Source organism: Musa acuminata, chromosome BXJ1-4 (assembly GCF_036884655.1).
Source record: "Musa acuminata AAA Group cultivar baxijiao chromosome BXJ1-4, Cavendish_Baxijiao_AAA, whole genome shotgun sequence".
NCBI classification, from domain to species: domain Eukaryota; kingdom Viridiplantae; phylum Streptophyta; class Magnoliopsida; order Zingiberales; family Musaceae; genus Musa; species Musa acuminata.
Window position 1 is genome coordinate 29,403,338 of NC_088330.1, and position 12,005 is coordinate 29,415,342.

General features: G+C 44.7%; 1 protein-coding gene across 2 annotated transcripts; it reads right to left on the reverse strand.

Annotated features, from left to right (window-relative positions):
• Positions 1-18: 18 nt before the first annotated feature.
• On the reverse strand, positions 19-3,948 carry LOC135651885 (uncharacterized). Of its 2 annotated transcripts, XM_065172465.1 has the most exons (7): positions 3,602-3,948; positions 2,996-3,521; positions 2,472-2,814; positions 1,502-1,600; positions 1,304-1,418; positions 238-473; positions 19-159 (listed from the first exon to the last, which is right to left on the reverse strand). In XM_065172465.1, the coding sequence occupies exons 1-6, from the start codon at positions 3,774-3,776 to the stop codon at positions 259-261; spliced, it is 1,473 nt and encodes a 490-aa protein (XP_065028537.1). In that variant the 5' UTR covers positions 3,777-3,948; the 3' UTR covers positions 19-159; positions 238-258. The 2 variants fall into 2 exon arrangements, with proteins under 2 accessions (XP_065028537.1, XP_065028544.1); XM_065172472.1 differs by lacking the exon at positions 19-159 and having other exon boundaries at positions 244-451; positions 3,602-3,946.
• Between the last annotated feature and the right edge of the window lie 8,057 nt (positions 3,949-12,005).

Genomic DNA, 12,005 nt, shown 5'->3' on the forward strand with positions numbered 1-12,005 from the left:
CCAAGGACTACGAGCATGGAACAGAATCATCATGTACAAATTCAGTAGCTGTCACAATACCAGTCACAGACCCAGGAAGTTCTAACCCCAGTATGGTACAAACGATAGTTTTTTTTTATACTCTTTTCATCAACTGTGAAGCTGATCCCTTCCTGCAATCTGGAAAAGTGTAGGCTCATAAGGCCACAAAAAATACTACTAAGTTTTAGTTTACTAGCTCACAGTTTGTCCGCGCACCTGCTTCAGAATTGGAGGAAATCATGCTGCTGCCAGGATTAATTGCTCATCCAAAACTCCAAAAACCCTTCTAAGGAAATTTTCAACGACAAATAAAAACTCTTCCACTCTTTCTTCATGAGGCAAGTGCCCACAGTTCTTGATTACTTCAAAGCTGGAACCAGGTATGACTCGTGAAAGACACTCAGCATTCCATGATGGGACAACGCAGTCGCTGTCGCCAGTAATGATCAGCACTGAGTTATATAAACAAAAATGCACAAATAAGAAGAATCACATTTGTTATGAGTGAGCTGTTGCCAGTAATGATCAGCACTGAGTTATATAAACAAAAATGCACACATATGTTGTGAGGGCTTGTGGAAGAGCATTAACTTGGGACAGACAGGATAACTTAGCGCAAAGCTCGTACATGATAAATGCATAGTTCCTAAAGATCAAGAAAGACAAATAAAATCATTTTGCATGTTTACATAAATTCATCTTTGTACTAATGGAGAAGAAGATCAATAAAACTAACCTGATTGCTTGAGTAAGTGCTCTTTTGATGTTGGAATTATATGTCCTATTTATCTAGTAGGAATTTCATCCCTCTTCCTAAGAGGAAACTATCGCTCCTAAATCTAGGCCTATAGTTTTATTAAGATCTGCCCCACCTATTTTTCTAAGTAATGCAAACATTTAGGTAAATGGGTGTTTGTCAGAGCTAAAACAGTTAAAATGAGTACCCCCTCGAGTACCTGGTAACATAACAATTAAAAGTTCTTGGGAAGTTACTAGAAACTAGAACAGCAGTAGTTTGCGAGACAAGCACAACACTTTAACTTAGAAATTACTCCATGTTCTAATATATCATATCATGATCTCCAACCGCAAGAACAAGTAAGGCATTTGATTAAGATTTAAATAATTTAATTCTTTATGTAGCCTAGATAAAATCAGACACGAGAGAATTCTAAAATTTTCTTAGTGTTCCATCAATAGCATTGAGGTGAAGCTGAATGTCACCGAATGATTGTAACTTATCATTACCAACAATAAAAAAATTAAAATTAAAAGACTTCACCAGGGCATGAAATCTGAGCAAGTCTTCCAGACAATGGTGGTTTAGATGAAGAATCAGTAAGCAATGCTGAAGTGTACTCTAAAAGTGCCATCTCCCAACCTTTTGTCTTCAATGGCTGCATAAATGCAATGGATTTAGAAAACTAACCACACATAACAAATGTATCTCTTATTGTTATAACATACATTAGAAGCTAACCTTTGTGTAACCTTGAAGGACATGATCTGTGACCTGGCTTGGATCAAACCAAGAATAGCGAATAGCCAATATTCCAAACTTATCTATTATCATTCTTACCTGGAACCATTATCAAGAAATCAAAATTAAAAAACCTTGAGATGCATGGAATAAATAAATTTATTTGTCAAAGAGCAGTCTAAAACTGGATAAGAGGGAAAAAAACAAGCCGCTGATGCGAGATGACATGGATATGCTAATATGTTGAATCTTATAACAAGACAATAAAGTACAACATGGATATGCAGATATATATTAAATATTATTTAGTATATGACAAAGTTGACATTAATGTAAAGCATTAGAAAATGTTGATATTGAATATTAGTTAGTACATAACAAACTTGATGTTTATGTAGAATATGTGATAATTGCGATGCAAGGAGGACTTGTTTTGGAGAAAAAACCTTCCATTATGTTCTTTTCATGCACATGTAAGGATCAACATAGTACATAGCTTCCACATGGATGGAGAGTCTTTGTAGTGGATAGCGAATAAAGTATGTTACAAGTCCAGAGCAGATTACTAATAATAGTTCATGATTTATACTATCAAGAGAGGTCACCTGATTATCTAACATTAAAACACTAAATGTCCACAAACAGCTTACCACATGAGTTAAATATCAAAACGTAACATGTTCATTTATTTATATAAGCATTATGTGAAACAGTATTGTGGGAGAGCTTATCTCTAGGGGTTGAAGGCCTACATGAGCAACATACTAAACAACCATGAAAGATCAAGTATAAGAAACATGTTAAAACTGATTTAAAATCATGAATTAATTAGTTCAATCAAAAAGTTGAGATGAGGAATGTATGCCAGAATAGGATTCGTTGTAAGGAACCAAATTTTGAGGTGTCAGAATTAATTATGCCAACAACTGTGTTATAAACAAAGGAGAAAAGCTTTGATGCATCAGCATACCAGCATTGCGGCAAATGCAGATCGCAAGAGTGCAGATAAGGCTTTGGTATAAAAGGAGCAAATCATATCCCTCATCCCTTTCAGAATACTCAAAACTCCCTCCAACAAGTGCATACACAAATTCTTCAAGGCTTTCCAAATCCTCATAAAGGGATTCAATGAAGCAATCAACAAATTGGAGTCTCCATCTTCCTTCACGTTGTCTTTTCGCATTTCCTTGTCCTTGTCAATTCTCCTTAGGGTTAGAGGAGCAACTATGGCTGGTGCAACCAGGATCAGTGCAGCAACTCTGTCAGGAGCTTCAAAGTAGGTTTCGACCGCGACAAGGCAACCAGCGGAGTGCCTGAGAAGATCCCAAATCATAGTTTCAGTTCACTATTTCAGACTATGTAGACCAACTAGTGTTCAACGAATAAGCAAAAGCTAAGCGGATGCTCTTTCTCTTTATAACAAAAAGAGGAGATTTCACAATAGAGAAGACTGATTTCATCTTCAATTTGACAGAGACAGACAGACAGATCGACCCGATTAAGATGGCCTTCTCCTCCTCCTTCTTCTTCCCGGCAGTAGCTAACAGGTCTATGAAGAACAGCGTAGCGAGGACAGAAAAGGTCATGGAATAGGGGTTTAAAGGCCTAGCAAGACTATCATCATCGTCGTCCCCACTTCTGACGGTCCTCCTCGCTGTAAGTCCAAAGGCAGGGCGATCGAATGCGAGGACCTTCGACCCCACCAACCGAGAGAGCGGCTTCATCACTCGATCCCACGAGAAGGCCGAGGCTCCGAAACCGTGCAGCAGGATGATGGGAAATGTTATCGCGACTTTTGGGGAAACCCGTCGATCCTTCTCTATTACCTCCTCTTCCTCTGCGATTTCTGCATGGTGGCATGTCTTATAATGTATCTCAACCCCATTAAACTCGCAGAAAAAACTATCGGCATCAGCTAATTCCCTGGGTTCCACCAGCTCCTCTTGATCAACGCCTGCGACGCTACGCCGCTTCGGCCTCCTCGCCGTGGGCTTCCTTTCGGGGTCGCCCACCACATGTTCTGCACAATTCGCCTTCGAGCTGAGAAATAGAAAGAATGTGGGAGAGCAACCAGGTAGGGTAGGATCGACGATTCGTTACCACCGGGAAAGTCTGAGGCAGAGCTGGTGATAGAAGTGGCTTGTGGAAGGAGGGGCAGGGAGCGGCGGTGGCTTCGAAAAGGGAGGGAGGGCCGGTGGGTGCGGACGTTAGCGGTGGAGTTGATGAGCTTGGGTTGGACTTGTGGGGAGAGACACAGGGCTCCGTAGTGAGACATTAGCCGGCGATCGGTGAAATGGGAACAGAGGATATTTGTCAAGTTAAAGAAACGAAGGATATGGATCGGATGTTGGGTGGTCGGATTGTCCGACCCCACATGGCAAGGCAGTGAGAGAATTATTTTGAATATGGATCACACACAATTTCTGATATGAAAATTATTTGGGTCGTTTAAGACATGTATTTTGTTCGGACGCACGCTCTGTGGCTACGAGCGGGGAAGCGATGGGAATGGCTTGGGATCAATAAGTTGGAGACCTTTTTTGTGGGAATGGCTCGATTGTGTCTTGGGCATTGCTTCTGGTCCATCGTGATTCTAGTTATTATTTTATTAGTATAAATTCAGATTCGATAGAGGTCTTTTCTTAGTCGGTCTTAGTCCGTATCTCTATTTGCAAAGTGTTGAACCTACAAAGAGGGCATTCTTGACAAATACCTTTTTGATAGTTAAAGTTAACCTTGAGTTTAGACTAGTTGAACAATTCTAATTAAGGGAACTATTCAGTACATCATGAATGAATGCACCTCGGGTCCCTTTTATATGTAACTCTAAATATCATTATATCGTGTACAATATTCTCGGGTTGAATCAAGATAATGGTGTCATGTACCTGATGTGCCTCTTGATTGGCTCAATTTAGGCTAGAGACACATTGTTATGGCCATGTGTGATCGTTGTCAGGCTTGGGTTGTTTGTCGATTGCATGGGGTTGATGTGCTATTGGGTGGTCAGTTTATCAGCCACATGACAATAATGTGTCTTTTATGTCATTCATCACCTATCACTAGCCCTCCCACTTCTTGGCTCATTAGAGTGTAGAGCTATTGAGCCAAGAAGTATCTTGGTTGACACCATGGACTTTGATGAGAGGATGCCTTACCTTGGGCCTTTAGACCGAGTGCCACTGAGACGTGCACTTGACCTTTCAATCATGCATCGTCGAAATATGCATTCCATCTTTTGATTGTTCATCATCGATATGCACATTTAGCCTTTCGACTCTATATCATCCCTTTAGATTGTGCATCATTGAGATACACATCGGGCCTTTTGGCTATGCATCATCAAGATGCACATTTGATCTTTTGGTTATGTGATGTTGAATTACACATTTAGCCTTTCGACTAAGTGTTATTAAAATGCACATTTGGTTTTTTAGTTTTGTATTATCGAAGTATGCATTTGGTCTTTCAGCTATGCATCGTCGAGATGCACATTCAGTCTTTTGGTTATGCATTGTCAAAGTGCATATTCGACCTTTCGGTTGTGCGAGAGTTGTCACTTTGCCTCCCGGGTTTCGGCCACACCTGCACACATGCACCATTTCACTCCATTCCCTGACGATTGTGCCAGTTCGGTTGCTCGCTGAATTTAATAGGATTTGATCTCCAATATCTCCATAATAATGGTCTATTGTTATGTTCATGTGATACTCGCTCGAGCATCTACATGTAGAGATTCTATGTACTATTAGGGATTCAAAAGATTATAATAATTGCGATGCCCAACCTTATGCAATAGCATGCTTTCATGTTGCTAGTTAGCCAAAGTGACAAGCGGTGAGGTGGCTAATCGAAAGACTGCTCGGTGGATATAAATATCCCCTCATCACAATTTGCTCCTTTCATGCTTTCAATTCTTCTGAGAATGAAACCTTCAAACTTTCAAACCCTTTGGTCCTTCAACAACTTCAGAACTTCTAGTAAGGTCCAACATGTCTTCCTCATCTAGATCTTCCATTTCTTCTAATGGCAAGTTGGGTCTTCATCTCGAGGTTGAGTGGGAGCAATACCGCTGACTAGCAAAACCTTGTCTGAGACTATGATAATCTTGCAAATGAGCGACAATTGACTTGTGGAAGTAGGAATCAGCCTTGTACCTTAGTATTGGTATGTGATCCTCTTATTTTTCTTTTGACTTGAATCTAATCTGACTTGCATCTTTCCCACAGAAATGGACCTTCATGTCAACATCTTTTAAGCCACTAAGGCATTTAAGGTCCCTCAATATCATAAATACAAGTGTATGGCCAATTAACCACCTCCGTCCTAATGTTTCGAGGTGACCATATGGGGGCAGAGGCAAGATGAGTTTTCACTTAAGGTTTTGAGGTGGTCGAAGAGACACCATTGAGCTAGCGTCAAAGAGGCACAGAAGCACCATCATCCTCTCGAGTGGTCGAGAGCTCCCAAGATAGTGGGAGATGGGAAGGATACCATCACTTGACTACAATATCAGAGTGATCGACCAACTCTCACCCCTTCCCCGTTGTCACGGCCTTAGCTGGAATTGTCTAAGACGTGAGGCACCCTTGCAGCCAAGATGCGAACTTAGCTTGCGTTGCCTAAGTTGCGAGGCACCCTTGTGGCAAAGACGTGAACTTAACTTGCGTTGCCTAAGTCGCGCTTCGCCCTTGCGATATTGCTCCGCAAAGATCAGCCCACTTGCAACCTCTCGCAGGTCCCAAAGGATCTGTAAAAGAGAAAGTTGATTGGTTCGAAAGAACGAGCGACGGATAAGTCCCGACGTCTCGCGAAAAGAGGGGAAGCTTTACAAGCAATTCAGCGAGCACCTTGCATGCACAAGAGAAAATAGGGAGAGGGGAAAAACAAGTGCTTTAGAAGGTTGAACAAATAGCTGCAAGCCCACAAATAGCTGCTCACCGAGTCCCGGGTTCGACAGTAAGTTCCCGTCAAGGCAACGTGCGAATTTGCGAAGGAGTGTTCAACGCCCGGTACTATACCAAAGCCCCATCCAACCCTGTGCTACCTGGGGGGTTCTAAGGGGCTGAGATGGCTGACGTTTTGGTGAGCTGAGGCAGATTCCAAAAATCAGCCCGCGGCACACGAAAACGGAGCTGTTTTGGGGCTGTTTTACTCGGTTCGGTGAGTGGTCGCTTTGTAATGCTGTAGCTTGTTCGAACTTATATTTTTACAAGCAAAATGACCCAAAACTAAGACAAAACATGCTATCAAGCAGCTGTACATGTAGATGTGAGCGACGAACGGTTCGTTGAAAGGAGTTGTTGCGAGTACACGACGACCGTTCGTGATATTCTCCCCCACTTAAACTATCGATGCCCTCGTCGACACTTGTTGGTAGTTGTTGATGATTGCTTCTTCATGTTGTAGGGCGTCTTTAGGCTCCCAACTGGCTTCAGTTCGAGGAAGCTTTCACCACTTTACCAAGTACTCTGTCTGCTCAGCTCCATTGGATAGCTTTATCTTACGGTTCGCCAGAATGGTTTCAACTCGCTTCTCGTAGGAGGCAGTGGTGGGAGGTAGTCGAGTTGGAACACTTCGGGAAGCATAATGCGGATCTGAGTGGTAGGCTTTTAGGTTGCTGGCATGAAGAACATTGTGAATTTTGAACCACGTCGGCAACTGCAACTTGTAGGAGACGTTGCCTACCCTACTGATAATTGGGAAGGGCCCTTCATACTTGCGCACCAATCTTTTGTGGATTTTGTTCCTGAAGAATTGGAGTGATGCTGGTTGGAGCTTTACCAACACCAAATTGCCGACCTTGAACTCTTGCGTTCGCCTTCCCAAGTCTGCCCACTTCTTTATTCTTCTTGTCGCCTTCTCCAAGTAAGCCCGCGCAATATCTGCATTTCGGTGTCACTCCTTTGCGAAGTGGTAAGCTGAGGGACTACTCCCAGTATACCCAATTGCCATGGTGTGAGGAGTTGACGGTTGTTGTCCTGTAATAATCTCGAAGGGGCTCTTGTTGGATGCAGAGCTCAGCTGCAAGTTGTAAGAGAATTGGGCAATGTCCAACAACTTCACCCAATCTCGTTGGTTGGCATTCACATAGTGCCAAAGATATTGCTCCAAGAGTGAGTTTATCCTTTCAGTCTGGCCATTCGTCTAGGGGTGGAGGCTTGTGGAGAAGTATAACTTTGACCCCAATAATTTGAATAGCTCGGTCCAGAATTTGAATAATGTAGGGGAGCAGCAATAAAAGTTGCATACTTTGAAAACCGATCGACCACCACGAGTATCGATTCGAGTCTCCCTACAAGTGGCAAGCTTGATATGAAGTCCAAGGAAATGCTCTCCCACGGCCTTTCTGGTACGGGCAACGGCTCCAAAAGTCCCACCAGCTTATGTTGTTCCACTTTGTCTTATTGGCAAGTAAGGCACGTTCAAACATATTCCTCCACATCAATCCCCATCTTCGGCCAGTAAAAGGCCCTCTCCATGAGAGTCAACGTTCGATGAATACCTGGGTGTCCAGCCCAAAGGGAATCGTAACACTCTTTTAGGAGTTCATGCCTTAAATTGTCCACCCGAGGAACATAAACCCTATTCCCTTTTGTGTACACGAGTCCCTCTGGACCCAAAATCGTCGGGCCTTACCTTCTTTAATGAGCTGCATCAGGATGACTGCTTGGGGGTCACTATACAGTCTATCCTTGATCTTGAAAAGGAAGTTGGAGTGTAACTGACTTGCTTGGCCTTTGCCCTCCAGTTGTACAGCATTCACGCGTTTCACTTTCCGACTCAGCGCATCGGCCACGACATTCGCCTTCCCGGGCTTATACTCCATTGCCATATCAAATTCAGCCAGGAAGTCCTGCCATCGCGCCTGCTTTGGGGAGAGCTTCTTCTGAGTTTGGAAATAGCTCAGAGCGATGTTATCCGTCCTCAGCACAAATCGTGACCCGAGGAGGTAGTGTCCCCAAACTCGTAGACAATGGATTACTACTATCATCTCCTTCTCATGCACTAGATATCGTCGCTCGGTCTCGTTGAGTTTACGGCTCTCGTAGGCTACCGGATGACCCTCCTGCATGAGTACTCCCCCAATAGCGAAGTTTGAAGTGTCTATATGGACTTCAAAGAGCTCTCCATAGTCTGGCAATTTGAGCACCGGTTCTTCCAAAACAATAGCCTTCAGATCTTGGAATGCTATTTCACATTTATCAGACCACTTCTAAGGCTGCTCCTTCATCAGCAACTCTGTTAGTGGAGTTGCACGCTTCGAATATCCCGCTATGAAGCGTCGATAGTAGTTGATGAAACCAAGGAAGGATCTCAACTCTGGCACCTTCTTTGGAGTTCGTCATTCCGCAACCGCTTTCACCTTTGACTTATCCATCCGTATGGAGCCATCACCGATTCGATGCCCCAAGAATAAGATCTCAGTTTGAGCAACATAGCATTTCTCCCTTTTCACAAACAAAGTGTTCTCCCTGAGAACCTTGAAAATTGTCTGAAGGTGTTTGACATGCTCCTCGAGTGTTTGACTATAGACGACAATATCGTCCAAGTAGACGACCACGAACTTATCCAAATACTCCTTGAATAGCTGGTTCATGAGAGTGCAGAACATGGTCGGAGAGTTGGTTAAGCCAAAAGGCATCACCAATAACTCAAACGCTCCATACCTGGTTACACAGGTAGTCTTCGCTTCGTCGCCTTCAACAATGCGCACCTGCCAATACTCCGACCGAAGGTCGAGTTTTGAGAAATACTTGCTTTGTCCAATTGGTCGAACAAGTCCGCAATGAGCGGGATGGGATACTTGTTCTTCACCGTCACTTTGTTGAGGGCTCGGTAATCGATGCATAGTCGGAGGCTCCCATCTTGTTTCTTTTGAAAGGGAACTGGAGCTCCGAATGGTGCTTTCAAACTACGGATAAGACCACCGCTTAGCAGTTCACCTAACTACTTTCTGAGTTCTGACAACTCTAGCGGGGCTATGCGGTAGGGTGGTCTCGCTGGAGGCTTCACTCCTGGCTCCAACTCAATTTTATGATCCACGCCCTTACGTGGCGGAAGAGTCTTCGGCAACTTGGGTGGCATAACGTCAGTGAACTCTTTCAGGACATTCACCACCACAACAGGTTCATGATTGGCCTCCTTGTCGAGTGGCTCTAACTTCATAGCCGCCACGAATATTAGTTTGCCTTTTCGTACCCCCTTCTTCAATTGTAATGCTGATATGTGTTGGGGCTCCTTGGTTCCTCTCCGAGAGATAGGAACCACGCAGGGGTTGTCACCTCCCATCATACATAGGGAGTTCAAGAATGACATTGGCACCAACTTCACCGCGTGCATAAACTCCATTCCAAGAATCACTTAGAAGTCATCCAATGGCACTTCCATCATATTGGTGTTCCCGCTCCATGTCCCGATTTTGATGGGAACTCTCTTCGCTAACCCGGAGATTCGCCTGGCCTCCGAGTTCACCGCCTTCATTCGGCTTGGGCTCTTCTCCAAGATCAACCCAAGTCACTTTGCTTCTCGATCGGCTATGAAGTTGTGGGTAGCGCCCGTATCCACCATTGCATGGGTCGTTTGGCCATTTAGCTTAATGTCCACATACATCAGCTCACTACTTTATGCTTTTTGTAGCTTTGTCTTTATGTTCTCCCCCACTTGACCCCGCATGGCATTATATAAACGCATTGCTCCCATCCGGGGTCCTTGCGACTCCTCGTCGTCGCTGCTAGATTCAGAACTGCTCGAACTAAGAGCAACAGCTTTGCCCTTGTCCGATCGGGGGGGGTGGGGTGGATGGAAGCCGTCAAAGCATTGAGTGCCTATTTTTGTGAGCACTCCCTCACCATATGTAGTCCTCTACACAAGAAGCATCCTCTAGGTTTTGAGGCCTTGCTTTTCGGGTTTGGCCCTTTGTGGGAACTCTTCTTCTTTTGTTCGCCCCTGAGCTCCTTCCCTCGAGAATGTTTTGGAGGGCGATTGCCTGAAGATTGTTTCCTTCTCCCTGGGTCTTCAGAGAAAACAAAGTTGGTGAGCCTTTCTACAGCAGCAATTGCCCCAACCACATTGGTAACATTCCTTCGATTTAGTTCCTGTTGAGCCCATGGCTTCAAACCATCGAGGAAGCTGAATAACTTGTCCTTCTCAGACATGTCCTGTATGTCCAGCATTAGTGCAGAAAATTGTTTCACATAGTCTCCGATGGTGGTACTTTAGCGGAGTTGTCTCAACTTCCTTCTTGCGACGAACTCTGTGTTCTCCGGTAGGAACTGAGTTCTCAACTCCCGCTTCAAGTCCTCCCAAGTGTCAACCTGATACCGACCTTGTTGGATCTCCTCCCAACGGGTTCACCACCAAAGTTTCGCAACTCCATTTAGATACATTGTTGCTATAGAAACTTCGGTATCTTCAAAATCGAGCCTCGAAGCTCGAGAGTATTGTTCCATGTCGAACAGAAAGTTCTCGAGCTCTTTGGCATCTGTGGCCCCTCCATACCCATGAGGCTCGGGTGCCCTCAAATTTTGTGGTGGTGCAACACGGGTGTTGCTTCCTCCTGCATTTAGTGCTCTAGTGAGCATAGTCACCCTTGAAGTGAGTTCTGCCACAACTTCCTGCAGGTGTTGCACAGATTCTTAGGTGTCATCTGACAGTCGGTTGACTAGGGGCCTCGACCTTGTCGATCCTAGACTCCGCTTCCTCTTGCGAGCTCTCTACCCTGACAAGCCTTTGTTGGCCATGGTAGAGTTCCTCCACGCTTGCTTCAAGAACATCTAGGTGGGTTTCCGCCGTTGTGAGTCTCTCCTTGTGACTCTTTTTTCCAATTAGCGCTCCAGATTGCGCTTCCTCCGCTTGCGGAGAGTAACCAACTTCTCGCTCATCATGTTCGCTGCCGCACTCCTCTTGAGCGGCTCCCACAGCATGAGAGCGAGTGTACACATGCAGCCCACCTATGGCTGCTTGGGGCAAGGATCCGACTTGCCTCGTCTTGCTTGATTTGCCACGTTGCTTTGCCATGGCAAAGTTGTGAAGTTTCTTCGCTGCTCGCTCAAAGTGCTTGCCTGCTCTGATACCACAATGTCACGGCCTTAACTAGAATTGCCTAAGGCGTGAGGCACCCTTGCGGCCAAGACGCGAACTTAGCTTGCGTTGCCTAAGTCGCGAGGCACCCTTGCGGCAAAGATGCGAACTTAGCTTGCGTTGCCTAAGTTGCGCTTCGCCCTTGTGATATTGCTCCGCAAAGATCAGCCCACTTGCAACCTCTCGCAGGTCCCAAAGGACCTGTAAAAAAGAAAGTTGATTAGTTCTAAAGAACGAGCGACAAACAAGTCCTGACGTCTCGCGAAAAGAGGAGAAGCTTTATAAGCAATTCAGCAAGCACCTTGCGTGCACAAGAGAAAAGAGGGAGATGGTAAAAACAAGGGTTTTAGAAGGTTGAACGAACAGCTGTAAGCCCACAAACAGCTGCTCACCAAGTCCCGGGCGCGACAAGTTCCCGTCA

What these genes read in the sequence shown, in the direction of transcription:
- LOC135651885 (XM_065172465.1), bottom strand. Translation starts at nt 3,776, where the DNA reads ATGTCTCACTACGGAGCCCTGTGTCTCTCCCCACAAGTCCAACCCAAG. An exon ending in GAGAAGGCCATCTTAATCGG is followed by an intron (nt 2,815 to 2,995) that starts GTCGATCTGTCT and finishes GGATCTTCTCAG; the next exon opens with GCACTCCGCTGGTTGCCTTG. An exon ending in CTGCATTTGCCGCAATGCTG is followed by an intron (nt 1,601 to 2,471) that starts GTATGCTGATGC and finishes TAATGGTTCCAG; the next exon opens with GTAAGAATGATAATAGATAA.